Below are 20,513 nucleotides of genomic sequence, written 5' to 3' on the forward strand. Positions count from 1 at the left end.
TGCAGCACGTTCCTGTCCTTTCCTAGCACTGCTGCACGTTTGCAGGCCTAGCGCCAACTCAGGCACCTGTGCATCATGACAATTCTCCTCGTTACGCCTCACCTGGGGAGGCGTAGCATATGGATGCATTCCCAGATCTACCACTAATAGTAAATGCACCAAAATCCATGGGTGGATAAGTGGGAACAACCACGCTCCACTCACGGAACGCCTCCCTGGGGAAGAGCAATGCAGGGCAGCGATTTGTGCTGCCTTGAGTTACTCCAGGTTTATGCAGCTGTGCAGGGTCACACGAGGAGGCCTTGCGTGGATTGGTAAGTCTCACTTAGGTTTCCCGTTGCCCTGGCATCCATTTGCATGGCACAAGGTTGACGCGAAACCTTGATCAATCTGGTCCTCTGTTTTTTGTTCAAAATGGTCGATGGGTACGGGAGACATTACTTGTAACATTTGGTGCTTAGCGTGTAGTGTTATAGACTCACACGGTGCACACGGTCTTAGTATGTAGTTTTGGGTTTGCAAAATTACAACTTGCTTCTCGACAAGTTTTTGGTTTTGTGCACGCTGCAACTGATTCATTATCACATCGCAGAAACATACAATGTGCCAGGACAAAGATGCCACCTTAAATTGTATACATTTCCTGCTCCTGCCACCCCCTCAAAAAGAGAGTCTGTGTATGTGTGATCCATATTATGGAATTGTTTATTACAGTGCCCCACTACTTTGCTGCATCTAGGAAGGAGAGCAGGGCGCTTGTGAATCCGCAACAACACCAGCTACAACCCGAATGTTACAGGTTTGCAATGTTTCCTCTGTGCAGACCTGACCGTACCAGGTGTGTGGGCACCAATCTCCACATCAATCATCTGGAGGTGATGGCGTTACAATTAGCCATCAGCACCTTCCACCCCCTCATTCATACAAAATAGTTCTTGTCTGGACGGACAACACAACAGCCATGTTTTACCTGCAGAAACATGATCGCACACACTCCCTTCGTTATCGTGGGTGAGACATTACAAGGTCCATCTCCCCAGAAAACACATACATGGGGTGGACAACGACTTTGCAAACCTGCTCAGAAGGATGCATCAACAAATCTATGAGTGAGAACTCCACCCCCAAGTCCTACTCTCATACTTCCACCATTGGTGGCTCCCCCGCATGGACCTGCTCGCCATAGCCAAAACTGCAAAATACCCAAACTTTGCCTCTAGGTTTCCATGCCCACAGTCCATGGGCTTAGTCACTATGGATGAACTGGTGAGGGGTGTTTGCCTATGCTTTTCTACCTTTCCCACTTCTTCCATTCGTGGTTCAGAAGCTCCAGTAAAAGTCCCTCACCCTCACTGCCGTAGCCCCAACGTGGGACAGACAGTCCTGGGTCACCATACTTTTCGACCTCGGTCTAATGCTCCAGGAGAACTTGTTCAACAGACCAGATCTTCTCTATCAAAATCAAGGCACTCTCTTTTTCATCCCAACCCCAAACAGCTCAATCTTGCGATTTAACTCCTGAAGTTCTAGAATTTGGGTACCTTTATCTGCCCGCAGAACGTGTTAATATCGGAAAGGTCGATGTCGATGTCCACAGCGATAGATGTATGCTTAGGACAGAGATCGAATCATTATTATCAAATTCGCCCATCATGAACTCTACATCAAACCTGACTCAGAAATCCGTAGTCAGGAAGGCTCTGAGACCAAGGCCTAATGGCACTAATTAGTAAGTCACAGGTGGGGGTGACACGAAGCCGGCAGACAAGCGTGTGAACAGGATACTCAGATCAATCCCACAGATAGGAGCACATCACGTTGGTCCAGGGAGATGGGCCCCAATAAAGCACACAGGGCCAGAGGGGGCAGACATTCCCCAAACATCATAAATTCAGATGCCATGCGAAGTTAAGAACACACAGCCAAAGAGGACACAACACACGCAGTACACCCAGCGATCACGCGCCCCTCATGACGGACATCTGGACACGTTACCCTCTGGCCGTCATTGTGTCCGCGCACGGTCGAGGCCACCTGCATTTGTTAACAGGGGCCTTATTTATGGCTCCAAAGACCAGACCTGCGTTCTTTACAAAAAAGGATCCACGGTAACAGCTTATGATAACCAAAGAAATGTATGAAACCTTGTTCAGATCGCTTGAACTTTGAGGCAGTCCTCAGACCCGCTTCGGTTAATGTACTCGGGCCGCAGTGTTTAATTAAAGCAACTGTTCCTGTTTTGCCAAATGCCTTTTGTCTTTTGTTTTTCAAGGTCAATTCATATTCAAGCAACATTTTGGCGAGTCCGATAGGAGAGAGCGGTACCTCTGACCTACGTGCCCTGCCACTAACAGAAATCTGGCATGTTACCTTTTTTATGTCTTTGCGGTGTTCCCTCTGAGGTCACCTTTTTTTTAGATAGGCAGCAGGGGGAATATTGGTTGTTGCTTGGTCCGCTGGACGTGATACAGATGGTCCTCTGGAACAAGTCGGCAGGCTGTCACTGGGGCAGAGCCCTCCACGTCCCCCGACCCCGAGAACAAGTAGGCTTGCTTTCACTGGGGCAGAGTCCTCCACTGCCCCACCCCAGAGAACAGGCAGGCTGTCACTGCACAGAGTTCGCCACTGTGGCCTCACTCCCGGGAACAAGCAGGCTGCCACTGGGACAAAGCCCACCACTGCCCACACCCCGGAGAACAGGCAGGCAGGGTGTGACAGGGGCAAATCCCTCCATTTCCCCACCCCAGAAAACAAGCAAGCAAGCTGTCACTGGGGCAGAGCCCTCCATTGTCCCACCCCAGAGCACTGCCCCACCACAGAGAAAAAGCAGGCAGGCTGTGACAGGGATGGGGAGACCCCTCTGCTCGCACTATCTAGCGCCTCCTTCGGAGCCTGGAAGTAGTGTGAGCTTTGCACGAACAGTGCACACCTCTGGACTGGTGCATCTAGTGTGACATGTCCACTCCCCTTCATGCCACTGGGCAGAGCCAGTACCCTTATTTACCTCTCAGAGCCGCTTCCTACTCCCACCTTCCTAAGGCTGTGCTGGGAGTAACCCTGGGCAATGAACTCCGCTCCGCTTACGGAGTCTGCGGAGATTTGTTAACTACGCATTACATTAAAAATATGGAATTCATGTAATAATTCTGACTATGCCACGTAGAAGAGTTGCAACTCTGCCCACAACCCTTTGATAAAACAACTTTACCTTTACATGCTAAAAAGCATATAACCAATCCACAAAAGTGAATTCTAAAAAATGTGAACTCTGAAAAATACCAGGCAATGAGAGAGGTGATGATTGATGGGTCACCCCTGACATAGGGGGAGGGCAAGCAGGTGCATTTAACACAACGAGCACATCTTGCTGAACGAATCGGTGGTGGTCCCATCCTCCTAGGACCACCCCAAGCACAGTTATGGGCAAAAATACAATGCCAACCAAAGGCCCAGCGAAGCATTATGGGACGAGCATTATGGGACGATGTGCTCTTTGTGTTCAAGGCACCTGCTTGGTTCTCTCCCTAGGTTAGTGAGGACCCCAAAATCATCACCTTTCTGACTGCTCGCTATTTTACATTTTCACTTTTTGAGATGACTATATGCATTTTAGCACGTAACGATAGAGTTACTTGTTTTATCAAGGTTATGTGAGGATTCTGTTTTATTAATGGGGTTGAGACGGAGTTCACAGAGATTTTGTTCAATTCCGCAGAAATCCGTGCAGTAGTACTCCGTCACCTATGCTCACCCTTAGCTGGGAGCCACTGGTCAATGCCTAATGCTTCTCACTGGTCCTTGGAACCTGTTTATTCCGGCCATTAATGTTTTTCACAATCCAAGAACCTGTTCCTGCCAGTGGCTATCAAATCTTTGTTGCTGAAGCCACCCTGGTTTCAGAGCTAGCAGCGTGCCCTGCTGAGGTGGGCACAGAAGGCAAGCCAGTGGGTTCATGCACCTGCTTTCAGTACCTCTTCGTGGTTAAAGGACGGGGGTGCTTTGGAGATGCACCGGGCCGGGGGCATGACCCCCAACAGGGAGTGGGGGAGCAGATCCAGGTGTGCCCATCTCCTCCTGCCATCTCTAAGTCAGCACCAGGGGCCAGAAGAAGCAGAGTGCCCCGGGGGCACAGGGGGTGGGCGCGTCCTATGTATAATAGGCGCAGGCAGAGCTCAGGGGCAGCCCCTTGTGTGGCCACAGGAGCTGGGACTTGTAAAACACAAGTATCTTTTAATGGCAGGTGAACAGTTTGGAATATACCTCTACCTCACATTCATAAGCAATAGGATAAGCTGGATGTATTTATTTAGGCGAGTGGGGGGTAACTGAGGTTTATTCTTTGTCAGTGTGGCCTGCACTAAAGAAAGGTAAATAAAAATGACACCTACCACCTTCCTCTGGGAGGAGCCCTCTCTCTGCAGCAGCCACTTGACGGTGGCCTGGGGGGAGCGCGGCTGACACTCCAGGAAGACACTGGTTCCTTCAACGCCGAACTGTGTGCTCTCCTGCAGGTGGCGCTCCACTGTAGGGGAGAGAAGGACAAGAGACACCTTACTGGAAGGGCAGGAAAGAGAGGACAGGACAGGCCAGAGAGGGAAAGGAGAAGCACATGTGAGAGAGAGGAAGAGGAGGGTGGGAGAGATGGAAGGAGAGAGAGGAGGTGGCAGGAGAGGGACAAAGCGATGAAGGGGGGCAAGGAAGGGGTCGGTGCAGCCCCAGCAGGGGATCAGAAAGCCGAAGGCCCTTGCTGAACAGGCGTAGGTGAGCACCAGGGAGACCTCAGTGAATGGGAGGGGTGTGGGTGGGCAGAGACAATGTGTAAACTGACACGCCAATGAGTGCTTCCTCTACAGAGACAATGTGTAAATGAACACGCCAATGAGTGCTTCCTCTACAGAGACAATGTGTAAATGAACACGCCAGTGAGTGCTTCCTCTGAAGACAATGTGTAAACGAACACGCCAATGAGTGCTTCCTCTGCAGACAATGTGTAAACTGACACTCCAGTGAGTGCTTCCTCTACAAAGACAATGTGTAAACTGACACGTCAATAAGTGCTTCCTCTACACGGACAATGTGTAAACTGACACGCAAGTTAGTGCTTTCTCTGCAAAGAAACACTGTGTAAACTGACACTTCAATGAGTGTGTTGGACTTGGCCCTTCTGGCAGGTTCACCCCTAAACTTTTTGCCTTGGTATGTGACTTGGTGTTAGTTTTTTTTGGCTTCTGCGCACTTTAACACTGTGTCCCAGTGTAAAGTGCGTGCACACTCGGAGTGCATGTTGTGAGGTAGGCCTGCCCTCCCATAGGAATGCATGGGGAATATGTGTGTCCATGGTAGTTCCTTATGCAGGTGCGAGTTTGGTATGTGCGAACGCGTGAGATTAAATGCTGCGTGATGATGTGTGCGGCTTTAATGTGTCTAGAGTGGAAGTACGAACGCGTGAGATTAAATGCTGCGTGATGATGTGTGCGGCGTTAATGTGTCTAGTGTGGAAGTGCCAATTCTAGAAGTTGTCATGTCTGTGTAATAAAGGTGAAATGACTTTCTGGCTTGTGATTGGCTGGAGCTGGCTGGTGAGCCTGGCTCCAAGAGTCAGGATGGGTCTGTTGATGTGAGGGAGGGGTGCACCTGGGACCTGAATAGGGCTGGGCCTTCCCTACACAATGCTGGCTCCACCCCCTGTGGTGTGACTGATGACCCTAGCCTGGCCAGTGAATGGGGAGAGGGGCTGAGCACAACAGAGTGCTCCAGAACCAGCTGCGTCTGGTTTTCCCCCACCCTGCACCCTAGAGACAAAGGGATTTGGTGTATAACAAGAGGCTGTGACCTCATGTTAAATGTTCTTGTTTCCTGACTAGAATCTACCAGGGGCATGCTGCTGCTGGGGCCCAGGGGAAGGCTTGCCTCCCTGGGCCCATCCCAGCCTCTGGATTGCTGATGGATTTTGTTTCTGGATGACTTCTCTTCGGACCCTTCTTCCTGGCCCAGCTATGCCCTGGGACCCTTTTGTGCCATTTTTGAGCTTCAGGGCTGGATATCTGTCCCTTTAACGCCTGGGGTGCTTTTTCTCTCTTTGCCCCGCTGATTTTGATCCTTTAATGCAGGTGCCCACCCTGCCTTATGGCCACTGGTCCTTGATCTGGGGATGCCCCATGTGCAGGTGCCCACCCTGCATTTTTGATCCACTTATTTAATTATTTCGAAGCGCAGGAGCCCACCCGGAGTCTCCGTGGGAATTTGTGAATTGTTCACGGGTGCCTACCCGATATATTTGTATGCCTTAGCGGGTGCCCACCCCGCGATTTTGGTGTTATGGGTGGAGCGGGTGCCCAACCCGCTCCTAAACTTTGTTGTCCTGCCCGAGGGAGCCTACCCCTCAATTTCTGCCCCCGAAGGATCACTGCCGCCGTAAACTGCGGCCCGCCTGACTGTGGGCGGGGCTCGCGGAAGGAAGCAGGAGAAGTGCCGCCGGAAGTCAACACGGGGCTCCCGTAAGCCTGGGAGAGCCCCGCAACGAAGGAAGAGACGCCGCCGCCTGAGAGAGCCCGGGGAAAAGCAGAGCGCCACGCTGCCCGAGGCCGCCCCAGAGCCTGCCTGAGCCGGTGAGTGAGGGCGGGGGCGGAGACAGGGCCGGTGTGTCTCGCTAGGGCAGCCCCGCTCGACAGAGGGCTGCCCCAACGGTTGTCCTATGCGGAGTCCCAGTGACGGGGGCTCTATGTTGCGGGTGCCTGCGAGGCACAGTGACCCCCTCTTCATTCACTGAGAGGCCCCGGCTAGCAGCGGGCCGCTCCCACGAGGCTCCCTAGTCATGTTTAGAGTCCTCATGAGGGACTGGGGGCACATTTAATTTAGAGCCCATTTTTGCCTCCAGTAGATTGCTAATTATTTACTGAGCCCCGTGTGGCTCCCATACTTGGCCCAGGTTTGTTTTGAGAGCCTAGAGGGCTCCCCTGTGTGCTACATGTATTTCCAGAGCCAGATGGCTCCCACGCTTTGCGCAATATTGTCCCAGAGCCTGGATGGCTCAAGCATTTGGCACAGTCTTTGTCCTAGGGCCAGTGAGAGCCCCTGTCTCCGTTTTTGCTTCACAGCTGCCCAGCAAGTAGTGGGCAGCTGCTACGTTTAGGTTTTGGCGCAGTGGCGCAACCTGGACCCTAATGTGATTGATGTGCTAATGCTTTGGGTGTTAGGAAATGTATGGTGTGTAGTATGTTTTACGCACACTGTGTTCTGATACCTCTAGACATGGCTTATGCATAGGAGGTTGTTTTACCTGTTTAGGTTTATGTTAGGGAGATTGTACTTCCCTGTGTGATTTCCGCCCCTAGTGTAAGTTTTTACTTAGGTGTTGAGGGTCTAATGTAGTTAGACTGGTGGGATACTGTGTATGAGGGATTTCAAGGCACAGACTGTTGCAAGTGCAGTGATTATCAGTGTTTACTGACTGTACGTTCTATTTTACTTGTATCTTTACTTGTATGTTTTAGTTCACCTTTACCAAGTTCACTTTGTGATGGTCCTGACAGTGGTCCATGTGGCCCTGTCAGGTGTACATAATCCCTTGTAAATATTGCCCAGTGCCAGTTGGCACAGTGTACATAATGTGATTATTATTCTACTGTGTTTGGTATAATACAAAGGCTATTTTATATATAACCTTGTGTGGAGTTCCTTTTGTGGGGGGCCTTGGAGGTTGTTGCTGGTGGGTGCGGGCACAAATGCTTTACACATCGCCTCCGGGATAAGCCTGACTGCTCGTGCCAAGCTACCAAGGGGGTGAGCAGGGGTTATTCTTGCCCTTACTAGAGTGGTGGTTTCTGCCTGGCTTTGGTGCAAGCCTCAGCCAACCAGAAATCCCCACTTCTAACAGAGTGCTTCCTCTACAGAGACAATGTGTAAACCGGCACGTCAGTGAGTGCTTCCTCTGCGGGGACAATGTGTAAACCGACACGTCAGTGAGTGCTTCCTCTGCGGGGACAATGTGTAAACCGACACGTCAGTGAGTGCTTCCTGTGCAGGGACAATGTGTAAACCGACACGTCAGTGAGTGCTTCCTGTGCAGGGACAATGTGTAAACTGACACTGCACTGTGAACAGAGCCATGATAATGTAAGATCTGCACATTGGTAGACTGTGGCAATGAGACTGGTAATGTGGCGAGTACCTGCTCGGGTAGGCTGTAGCTGTACCTCAATGTGTGTTTTCCTTCCTTGGGTAAAGTGGATTTTGGCCTCACAATGTGTGTCCAATTAGCCTCATCGTCAAGGTTAGAATCATCTCCGTCCCATGTCTTCTGGGGAGATCTCTTTTAGGCCAATGAACATGGAATCTGTGCACTGTGAGGCCGCTACAAGTCACAAGTTTAAGGATTTGTGCCCGGTTCATCATGACCCCCCTTTCTTTGTGTGTTTGTGTGTGACACCTCAAGGTCCACTGAGGGGGTTCCCAGCTGCCGAGGCTTTCCAATCCATTCTTCCTGTCCTCACACCCAACCCTCCTTGCTTTTTTACCCTATTAGAGCTGCCCTCCCCATCCCAGTGCACCCCTCATCTTGCAGCCGCTCCCCAGCTGCCTCACCCTGAGCCTCAGGGCACTCACCCTTGGCGTTGAACCCTCGGCACTGCCTCAGGGGGTCTCCATGCTTGATGTCCTGGCGCCGACTCCTCCTGCAGAGAACAACGCAGAGAGCTTCTGTGAGTTACAGCGCATGAGAGCACATCTGTGAGCAGCGCATGAGAGCACATCTGTGAGACAGCGCATGAGAGCACATCTGTGAGACAGCGCATGAGAGCACATCTGTGAGCAGCGCATGAGAGCACATCCGTGAGACAGCGCATGAGAGCACATCCGTGAGACAGCGCATGAGAGCACATCTGTGAGACTGCACATGAGAGCACATCTGGTGAAACTACACATGAGAGCACATCTGTGAGACAGCGCATGAGAGCACATCTGTGACACAGCGCATGAGAGCACATCTGTGAGACTGCACATGAGAGCACATCTGGTGAAACTACACATGAGAGCACATCTGGTGAGACAGCGCATGAGAGCACATCTGTGAGACAGCACATGAGAGCACATCTGTGAGACAGCACATGAGAGCACATCTGTGAGACAGCACATCTGTGAGACAGCGCATGAGAGCACATCTGTGAGACAGCACATCTGTGAGAAAGCGCATGAGAGCACATCTGTGAGACAGCACATGAGATCACATCTGGTGAGACTGCACATGAGAGCACATCTGTGAGACAGCACATGAGAACACATCTGTGAGACAGCACATGAGAGCACATCTGTGAGACAGCACATCTGTGAGACAGCGCTTGAGAGCACATCTGTGAGACAGCACATCTGTGAGACAGCGCATGAGCACATCTGTGAGACAGCACATGAGAGCACATCTGTGAGACTGCACATGAGAGCACATCTGGTGAAACTACACATGAGAGCACATCTGGTGAGACAGCGCATGAGAGCACATCTGTGAGACAGCACATGAGAGCACATCTGTGAGACAGCACATGAGAGCACATCTGTGAGACAGCACATCTGTGAGACAGCGCATGAGAGCACATCTGTGAGACAGCACATCTGTGAGAAAGCGCATGAGAGCACATCTGTGAGAAAGCACATGAGATCACATCTGGTGAGACTGCACATGAGAGCACATCTGTGAGACAGCACATGAGAACACATCTGTGAGACAGCACATGAGAGCACATCTGTGAGACAGCACATCTGTGAGACAGCGCATGAGAGCACATCTGTGAGACAACACATCTGTGAGACAGCGCATGAGCACATCTGTGAGACAGCACATGAGAGCACATCTGGTGAGACTGCACATGAGAGCGACACCCAGCTGATCCTCTCCCTCACCAACGACCCCGCAACCGCCAGAGCCAACCTACACGAAGGAATGACAGAAGTAGCCAAGTGGATGATGAACAGCCGCCTGAAACTAAACTCGGACAAGACGGAAGTCCTCATCCTGGGATCCTCACCCTCCGCCTGGGACGACTCCAGGTGGCCCCCCGCCCTGGGCAGCGCACCCAAACCAACAGACCATGCACGCAACCTGGGCTTCATCCTGGACTCCTCCCTCTCCATGACCAGACAAGTCAACGCCGTCTCCTCATCGTGCTTCAACATCCTGCGCATGCTACGTAAGATCTTCCGGTGAATCCTCACCGAGACAAGGAAGACGGTCACCCAGGCCCTCGCCACCAGCCGACTGGACTACGGCAACTCCCTCTACGCCGGAACCACCACCAAACTCCAGAAGAGACTCCAGCGGATTCAGAACGCCTCAGCACGACTCATCCTGGACATCCCCCGTCGCAGCCACATCTCCGGACACCTGAAAGATCTGCACTAGCTCCCGGTCAACAAGAGAATCACCTTCTGTCTCCTCACCCACGCACACAAAGCCCTGCACAACCAAGGCCCAGGATACCTCAACAGCCGCCTCAACTTCTACGCTCCCACACGCCGACTTCGATCGACCAGCCACGCCCTCGCCGCCGTCCCCCGTATCCGAAGAGCCACCACAGGAGGAAGGTCCTTCTATCTCGCCGCCAAGACGTGGAACTCCCTCCTGACCCACCTCCACCTGACCCAGGACCACCTTGCCTTCAGGAAGCAGCTCAAGACCTGGTTGTTCGAGCAGTAGCGGACCCCCCTACCCTAGCGCCTTGAGACCCTCCGGGTGAGTAGTGCGCTATATAAATGCCTTGATTGATTGATTGATTGAAGACTGGGACGTTTGGTATCAAACTTCTCAGCACATTAAACCCACACTGATGCCAGTGTGGGATTTAATGTAAAATGCTCACAGAGAGCATCTTAGGGCGGCCGAGCACTTTGCCAGGGCCGGATTTGGTTCCCAGTCCGGCCCTGTGGTCCACCACACCTTAGACACACTTGTGGCCTGTGTCCATCATCTCACATGGGACATCAATCATTGGTCGAGGCAATGAAGGAGCCTTCGAAGGCCTCTAGTCTGGCCACTCACTTTAGATGTTGGGTACGGTGGTCATCCCTGGCTAGTAGAACAATAGATCTAACCTCTCCTTTGTCTGTTTGGCTGAAAGTAACTTATGTGCTAGAAACAAGTTAATGTTTCTGTGTGCCTCTAGACGTATCAGAACAGGTACTTGCACCTGTTCTGATCCTATGGGTTTGCTGTACGTTAGACCTTCCTCCCAGACCAAGCTTTGACTGCCGACCACCCCAGTGGCAGTTTGTTCTTTGACCACCATGCATAGGCCCGGTAGAGTAGGAGACTCTTCCTGTGCTTGTTTGAACTTCCACCTGCAGCTCTGACAATGACCCTGAGTCCAATACAAGAGGGACCCCAGGGGCCTCAATGTCCGAAACAGAGGCAGCGGGCACCATAACAATATATTCTCAAACCCTGCCCTGGTTTGCAATACAATACACTCTCTAGACCCTTCACCTCCAGGTGTGGAGACAACCTCAGCCTAAAGCTGAAATGCTGCCTGTGCTCTCGACAGCAATGCTGTCCAGGGAATGCAGGCCTCTGGCCATGGCACTCGCTCAAGGTTATTGCAAAGCAGGCACCCAGCACCCTGTATCTGTCCCGCAGCTATGTCGACCAAGACCATCTAGCTGTTGACCTCTAGCACGCGTCTGGTTCGTTTGCAGCAGCTGCTAGGAGAAGACTCGGACAAGCTGCCTGAATTCACGTGCACCGGCGGCAAACCGAAAATGGTTGCTGTGGGAGGTGGAAGGAGGTAGCCCTTGGCCTGCTGCAGAGTCAATGGCTGAGGCCAGACACACAGCGCTACGGCTGCCTGGACGAAGATCGGTTCACCGAGAACGGAGTTCAGAAACGTTAGTTTTGCCACCTCCACCCGAATATCTGTAAGAGTACTAGATTCGTGCCCTTCAATTTCTGGTACTGTGCAGTACGATTAAAATCTTCTTAGTGTTTCTCGTTGCTGTAATCTGTGCATTTTTTTATATTTATGTGCTCCCCATATTTTATGTTGCTTGCCAGAAGTGTCATCCATAGTCCCTGAAATCAAGTGTCACTCATAATTACACTGAAATTATGCAAATGTCACACATACCATTCGGAAACCTTGGCTGCTATGGTTTGAGTGCCTGGAATGAGCCGGCCCTGCACACACTTCAAACCCCCTTGGCTCCAGACACGACCGCTCAACTTACTGCTTGCTTACTTTACTTAATACTTAGCCTAGACCAGGTTATAACTAACTGACCAGGCCTTTAGACCCCTATTTTTTTTTACATATACCTGCCTTCCGCAGCCAACCCGGATCCCACCCCGGCCTCCCCCGGTACCTGATAGGCCTGCAGGCCGCAGGGGAAACTCTCTCTCTGATGGGACCGGTCCCATCTCAGGCTCAACGCCAAGAAAACGGAGATCATGTTACTAGGTAACCCAGCCCACTTTAAGTCAAACTCGCTGTGGCCTCCCTGTATGTATGTATGTATGTATAGGCATTTATATAGCGCACTACTTACCCGGAGGGTCCCAAGGCGCTTCGACCGCTGCGAAACCCTTCCTGGCTTCCCTGAGAGATGGTCCCTTAATGGGTATCTCCAGGGTGAGACCAGGCATCCCCGGCGGTCTGGTGGGGCCGTTAGTGAAGATGAGGCAAGCTAATGCCCAGAGTTGCCGAGTGTGAACGCTGATCAGAGTGGGCACCGAGGCGAGAGAATTATCGAGTCCGCTGACCCTGGTCCAGAAACCTGCCGCACCGGGAATCGAACCCTGGTCCCGGGCCGTCGGGTGAAGCCCCTACCCCTAAAGCCTCCATCAAGAGTTTGGGTATAACCAGGCTAGGAAATCAGCAGGCGTATGCTATGGTATCCTTAGGACTACTCGTAAAATCCTGCCTCTGTTCCCCCAAGACACTAGGAAGCTCATCATCCAGAGTCTTTTAATATCCAGACTCGACTACGGTAATGCCTTGTATCTCGGCGCCCCTAAAAAAGTTATTGCCAAACTTCAGGGCGTACAAAACTCGGCAGCCAGGCTGATAACAGGCACTTCTCGTCGGAGCGCGGCAAAACCAGCCCATAGGCTACGTCATTGGCTCCCGGTGCAAGAACGGGTCAACTTTAAGACGCTCTGTCTGACCCATAAAATCCTCCACAACAACTGCCCTCCTATCCTTAAATACTGGATCAGACCTCATGTAAACAATAGAAATCTGCGTTCCGCTCATCTTCACCTGACATACGTACCCAGGATCAAAAAGGCCCGCTCTGGAGGTCGCCTTTTCTCCTTCATCGCTCCCAAACTGTGGAACTCTCTACCCCTCACTGTGCGAGCGGAACCAAACCATCTCACGTTCCGCAAGAGTTTGAAAACCTGGCTCTTTCCTTGATCTTCTTTGCCTTCTTCCCCCCCCCCCCTACTACCGGTCATCAGCGCTGGGACGCTCAAGGGCAGCCATGCGCTTTACAAATCTCCATTTCATTTCATTTCTGCCTCTTGCCGGCCGCGCGCGCACAGCCTCCGCCCGTGGCGCCGAACATGACATGTCACGTCGACGGTGGAATTGAAGGCGCTACGCTACCTGGCCTCACAGGAACTACATTTGGTTTGCGCGTAGGAAAGACATGGATGCAAGGACTGCCATCAAGGATCCAGAAGGCCCCCCCTAACCACGACCAGGAGCTGATAAGAAGATCCGACCCCCAAAGGCATCCCTGCCCCCGACGCCCCACAGCCTTGTGTGCCCAAACTGATGGTGTCTAACCAACACCTTAACTTCCCAACTTACCTCTCGAAGGGGTGGTCGAACCCAGCAGTCCTTCGTCTCCCTGCCTGCAGTGCTTTTGCAAACCAGAGGTTCTCCATAGAAAACATCAGGGCGCCCGATGTCGAAACAGCACCCTGCACCCGGCCGCCCTAGTACCGCTGAGGGTGCACCTTTGCTGCTACTTTATTTCCCCATTTGCCCTGAGTTTAAGTCCAGGAGCTTTGCACCCACAACCCAGTGGCCTGCTTACCAGCAGCCACCAACTGGAGGCCGCCGATCCCCCATTGGATAACATGGGCCTCAGCACTCTGCACCCGGCCTCCCTAGTGCCGCTGAGGGTGTAACAAGAGTGCATCACTGACCCTGGGGGACCCGAGTCTAACCCCAGAACCTTAACTCCCACAGTTGTTTACTTACCTGCAAAATGATATCCTGGATTTCTTCCGTAGGATAACATTGACAATTTTCTTCCAAAAAGTGTGGAGTTTTGAAATCTAAAAATATTCTTTACAAATCGCACAAATAACCAAAATTTATTTACTTACTTGTTTACAGGAAATGTCCCAGTGCTGAATCCAGGTATCCAGCACTGAGTAAGAAAAGTAACGTGAAAAGTAACTTACCAGTTATTTACTGAAAAAACCTATTCATTTCAATGCACTGTTTTACTTCCAAAAAAACTACTGTGGAGTTTTGAAATCTAAAAATATTATTTAAAAATCATGCAAATAACCAAAACTTAATTACTTACCTGTTTCTAGGCGATGGTCTAGTGCTGAATCTAGGTATCCAGCACTGAGTTAGAAAAGTAATGTAAAAAGTAACTTACCTGTAATTTACTGAAAAAGCCTATTCATTTCAATGTATTGTATTTGCTAAGTGTTGCAACCTATTGCATCCCGTGTACATCAAACAAAGTACAATTGCTACTGCATTTTTAAACTGTTCTAAAATCAGCAACTTATTACTGAAATGTATTTAATGCTTTACTGTGCCAGGCTTGCTTGGTTGTAGAAATAAAACAGTTTGTATTTGTATTCAAAACATTGGCGCAGAGTTCAGTTCTTGAGTGTGTGAATCCTTTTGCTGCCTGAGTGTGTACAACAAATGCTTTGCACTATCCTTTGATACTGCCTTACTGCTCGGCCAAACTACCACCTTAGAGAGTAATTTGCTATCCAACTTTAACCTCTGCCAACCTCTGGGGTCACCTGGACTCTATACACACTGTACCTCACTTTGGTGCAGTATATACAGAGCCAGTCGACCCCCCTCACTCATGCCCAGAGCACGCACAGGGTGAAGACATTGACGCTCAGTGCGCGCTGTGTTCTCTTGGGCACATCCATCCGTCAGTTCTCACAGTGAGGTCTCCATTGCGCCTTCAGACGTGAGAAGAGGGATTAAAGGTCTGAAGCTTTGTCCGAGGCTCTGGGGGGGGGGGGGGCTGACCCAGCGGAGCCCCCCTCGCCTCCCCCCGGGGGCTGCTGTTTGCAGAAGGGATCAGCTGCCCCCGAGTGGCGGCTCTGCATACCTCGGCAGCAGGGACGCTTCTGAAGGGTCCTGCAGCCGTGACGCCTCTTTGTGACTGAGCCTGTGGACCTGTGAGACGGGTCTCTCCCAGCTCATGGCAGAGGGTGCCCGGGGCGCGGTGCCATCTGCGCACAGACGGCCCTTTCAAGGCGGCATCAAGAGCCACTGGACGCTGTTTGCTTTGGCTTAAAGCGCGGGGACTCCCAGGGAAGGAGAGGGGGCTTGAGTGCCCCAGCAGCAGCGAGGCTCACACACGAGGGTCTGTACAGAAAAGGTTTAATTAAATGATGCCACAGAATGGCGTCTGTGCCAAGGAGAATGCACGTGACGCGGCTGCGCGCCCCCAGGAAGTCGGGGACCCTGCCACTTTCCATGAGCCTTCCTTCAGTGGAGGATGTGAGCCTCGAGGGTGGGGTGAAGGGGCCTGGGGCAGTTCCATCTGAGAGAAGCCGGGTGCTCAAGAGCACACATGGCATCTGCACGTGAAGCCGCCCCTGTTCCAGCCCAGAGGGGGCGCAGGGTTGAGGGGGCCGTGTGCTGGAATCCCACATGGCATGGGTCCCTGGCAGACTCCAGATGTCCTGGTCTTTCTCCACCCGCCTTTACTCTCCCATATGTTTGAATTGAAGATGTTGCGGTCCTGTTGCTGATACTGCGTTCTGCGTTAAGTTCGCATTCATGGCGCCGTTGTATTAGTCGCCGGCGCGTGGGTCTATGATGGAGGCTGGCTCCGGCCTCACGCCGCCTCCACATCTTTACTTTGTATTCCTCCAAGGCCTGCGCTCATGGGTGCACCCTCGGTTTGCCGTCACGTGAAGGGGGTTCATTCGGTTCAGGACCAGGAGGCGGAAGAGACGCCCCTTGGACCGGAGATTCTACAATGTTTACAACCCCGGGTGATCTGATCTGCGGGTGAAGTTGCTCAGTTCACTCCACTTGACGCGTTTAGATTATCGGTTCCACGCCAGAGCCCATCTCTTCATGAACACCAAAACTCGAGTGTACACTTGACAATGTTGTTCTTTTACTGGTCTCTGCTTTTGTTTTCGTTTTTGAAGGAGGAACAAAATTATACAATCTTGGCAGTGTTTTCTTTTTTAACAAAACAGTGTACAAATAAATCTATATACAGTGATACTGGAACAACACATATAGAACATTAAATGAATCCATCTTATTCATGATCGATTGACGAGTCTTACTGTAATCATAAAGTATTGGGCCTCTTGAATTTCTAAGACCTCTATACAAACATATTTCTGGGCCATAGTGGAGAGGTCAGGGAGAGCCGGTCACGATCAATAGTGTCTAAGCGGTCTCAATCCAGCTCATATGTAAGTCATTCTGATGTCTTCAACATTTCAACAAGGGGAATCCCTTGGCCTCTGTGTGGGGTGCCAACGCGTTTCGACCTTCGTGTAGGGACTGAGAGGATTTTCAGGAGGTCTTCCTCAGGGATGGGAGATTCGGTGTAGGACTTTACTGTGTGTCATCAGTTTATCTGGAACTGGATTCTTGTTCTTTGGCGTGTGAGACCTCTTTGTCATCTTTGGGCTTCTCTTCTGTTGCGTTGACAGAATTCGTCTTCAAATATGTGGGTCCGGTTTTCTTATCCTTTGTCCTTTCGTTCGTCTCCTCATCGTCCCTTTTGCCGACAGCGTACTCTCTATTATGGCATACCTTTGCTGTTGGAAAGGCTTGTTCCCACCTTTCAGAATGGCGGGCACGGGCAGAGTAACCTTGAAGCAGAGATAGCTGGTCCCCGGCCCCAGGACCGTAGCTCATCCTTCTGTGCCTCTTTTGTTTGTTGGAGCCTGGACTGGAATTTTCCAGCCTGGGCGTGTTCTCAGGGGATTGGAACTGCATATATCTGATGGTATGTTGGGGAGTCAGTCTCTCGGCAGCCCTCTTGTGAGGCTGGTCAGACTGGGCATCGCTGCAGCGCAATACTAATAAATAACTTTGGTTTGTATTCTCTAGTGTCTGACCGACTCTTCATTTGTATGGAAGGCCGAGAGGTGGTCGCAAGTGACCAGGGTGACCCTATTCGGGTCACTTCCTTCACAGATCACGGTTATATTGCTCTCCCCCACCCACCTTTATTCTCCCAGATCACTGTTATCATATTGGTTTCCGCCCACCTTTACTCTCCCAGGGTCACTCCGACAGAGGAGGGTGCATTGAACGCCGGAACCTGCTCTGTGTCTCCGCGGGGGCTCCTAGCAGGTGCCGAGGGTTCCCCCCTCTCCTGTGTATACTGTGAGGAGTCCAGGGGTTCATACGAACAGCACAGGGGGGGCCATAGTTATCTAGGCCAGGATGTCGCACCCACAGATGTAACTGTGAGCTGAGGCAGCTTGAATCTATGTTTGTGACGATGGGGGCTAGCGTCCTCGCAGAGCGTGGGGGGCACGTAACAGGACCCCAAGATAAGTTTCAATCTTCTAGCAGAAACTTGCAGTTATTACCATCACAGAGTCATTCTTGGGCGCCGTTGACATGGTGTTGACATCCTAAAGGGTTTACCGAGTCACCACACACCTTCTCTCAAGCACTTGGAAAAGATCTGGACGCACAGGAGCAGATGTACAAGAAAGTGACGCATCTGTAGAGATGCGTCACTTCCCTGCGCCACCCTGAAAAACCCTTGAACCAGCATGGGTGCGCTGTATTTACAATACGACACACCATGGCGCGAGGATTAACAGATGCGTCAGAAATTCTGACGCATCTGAAACCCAAAAGTGACGCATTGCTGGAGTTGTGTCATGCAAGTACGACGTAACTCCAGAAATGCATGGGAGGTCTATCCTCAGTGTGCTGCGTCAACACTTCCGCCTGCTTCCGCGGGCGTAAGGTTTTGAAGCCGTGGTGTCCTAGAAGTGGTGCAGGGAAAGCTTGTAGATTTCCCCGCACCACTTTTACGAGGCTCTCCTGCTTGGGAACGCCCACCCTGCATACATTATACCTGACGTAGGTATAATGTGCATGAATCTCTCTGTGTGTTTCTTTTATGGATATTTTTATCCAAATAAAGATTTGTTGGACTTGAAGTGCTCTGGGTCTTTATTGTGTAAGGACTTTACTTCCCGATCTGGGGAGGTAATAGAGGTAACCTATCTGACCGTAAGCACATTCAATGGGCACTCCTTGCACCTCCTTGGGGTGCCCCCCACAGTAGGTTCTATAAGATGGTCCTGATGAATTGCCACTGACACCTGTGTGGTGCAGAAACGTGTCAACGCACTAATGAACTCTGAGGATCATGATGGCCTTATGAGTTCTCCTTTGTTTTGAACCCTTAACAAGAACGGCCACTTCGAATATAGACATTCTGGATGCTTTCAGTTACTTTTGAACCCAACTCTTTCGGATCTAGTGTTCTACTACTAGTTGCCCTGCAACGCGAACGGCGACTACTGGTGGCAAGACCACTCGGTGACCACTGGGCAGGGAAAGGCTCCCCATTAAACAACCCCCCTGAGGGACCAGTTGGACATTGCAGCGCCCGCCCGACGAGGAGCAGCCCGATGAGGTCTGCCACTTTGGGGGTGAGGGTGGACTCATGCTCCTGACGGTGTCTCCGGCGACATGGATCTGGACCTAAAATGCAGCATTTGGAGCCAAGAACCCACTTGACGGAGCTGCACTAATCATGTGAGACAGTTTTTCATTTCAGTTGACTCAGGAATTCACAGAACAGTTCTACTTTTGTTAATAAACACCTGCATACTTCATACTGGCTTGTCGCTGTGTTTCTTTAACAATAGTTTGCACAGGTGGCTACATTGAATGAAATGAAACTGTCTTCAGGACAGTGACACCAATAGTACAGTATCCGTCACCGATACTGCCCACTAGCCCCCAACGCCCCAGGGCGAAGAAAAAGTCCCAAAAACGTACGTCAGCCTGTGATGCACAAGTGCATTTCTAAAGGAACTTAATTCAAAAGAAAAGAGGTCTGTCATCAGAGCTACACGCTTCCGGGGAGGAGGGTGTCGGCTTGTTAATCCCCCGAACTACACGCTACGAACAGATGATTACAGGGTAAGTAACACTTTCCGTTCAGATCCTGTGCTGCAGCAGCTCTGCATGGACTGAAGCAGTGACCCCCGTTCCAGCGGGGGCGAGCGTGTGACCGCTGCAGAGGTCTCATCAGGACCTTAGGACCGACTGGCCAACCATAGTCTGGCAAGGATGTTTGGTGGGTGTGTGTGGGAGTGTGCGGGGGGTTGACCAAGTGGCGGCTTTACATATGTCAGCCAGGGGAAGGTTCCCAAGGAGGACCGCAGCTGCAGCCTTCTTCCCGGTAGATTGGGCCCTTGGAGTAAGAGGGGGGCTCTTTGCGCTTTGTGATATGAGGTCTGGATGCCTTTAAATATCCGTCCAGCCGTACCTGCTTTGGATGTCGGCCTACCCTGGTGAGGCTTGTGAAGGCCACGGAGAGGTGGTCAGAAGTCCAGAGCGGCTTAGTCCTGTCTATGAAATACATGAGAGAGAGTTTAACGTCTAGAGTGTCCAATGCTCCCCCGGCTGCTGCAGAGTCTGGTTGAGGAGAAAAGGCTGGAAGTTTGATTGTCTAATAAGGTGGAAAGGGGATACGTCCTTGGGCAGCAACATACGGCCGCTTCTCAGTCCTACCCTGTTCTTATGCATCTGAAAGAAGGGTTCCCGAATGTGAGGCTTGCAATTAACTAAAGCGTCAGAGAGATAATTGCAACAACAACATCCACTTTGTAGGAGAGGGAGTGGAGAGAGCAAATGTGGAGGGGTTGATAAGCGGCCCCATGAGCCTGGTGAGAAGTAAGAAGAGGTTCCACTCTGGGGTGGGGGGAACTCTGGGTTAGAGAGATGACCCTGTGTGAATGTAGGAGAGTAGGATCTGCTTCCTATGGTTACCCCCACTTTTTTCTCTGTTTCACTGGTTTTTTCAACATTAGTCTGGCTGTGGCCCTGCTAATCAGGACCCCAGCCTAGCTGTTCTCTCTCTAAATTGATTACCTGTACATTAGGTACACTCCAGATTGGTTACTGGGCTACCCTTGTGGGTCCCTAGTATATGGTACCTTAGGTACCAAGGGCATAGGTACCCCAGAGGCCTACCAGGGGCTGAAGCATGTATTATGCCACCCCTGGGAAGCCTTCCAAACTGACACCACAGGTCTGCACCTGCAGCCTGGGTAAGGTGGTATAAGCCCCCTTACTTAG

At 51.4% G+C, this 20,513-nt stretch overlaps 1 protein-coding gene across 1 annotated transcript in view; it reads right to left on the reverse strand.

Annotated features, from left to right (window-relative positions):
* Positions 1 to 20,513, reverse strand: part of LOC147684281 (semaphorin-3F-like) — a 310,126-nt gene that overhangs the window by 13,914 nt on the left and 275,699 nt on the right. The window contains exons 16-17 of the mRNA XM_086940139.1: positions 8,605 to 8,672; positions 4,389 to 4,522 (exon numbers count right to left, since the gene is read on the reverse strand). Coding sequence (XP_086796265.1) covers positions 4,389 to 4,522; positions 8,605 to 8,672 — 202 coding nt within the window. The remainder of the gene's footprint in view (positions 1 to 4,388; positions 4,523 to 8,604; positions 8,673 to 20,513) is intronic.

Source organism: Lissotriton vulgaris, chromosome 10, assembly GCF_964263255.1.
Source record: "Lissotriton vulgaris chromosome 10, aLisVul1.2, whole genome shotgun sequence".
Lineage (NCBI taxonomy): Eukaryota > Metazoa > Chordata > Amphibia > Caudata > Salamandridae > Lissotriton > Lissotriton vulgaris.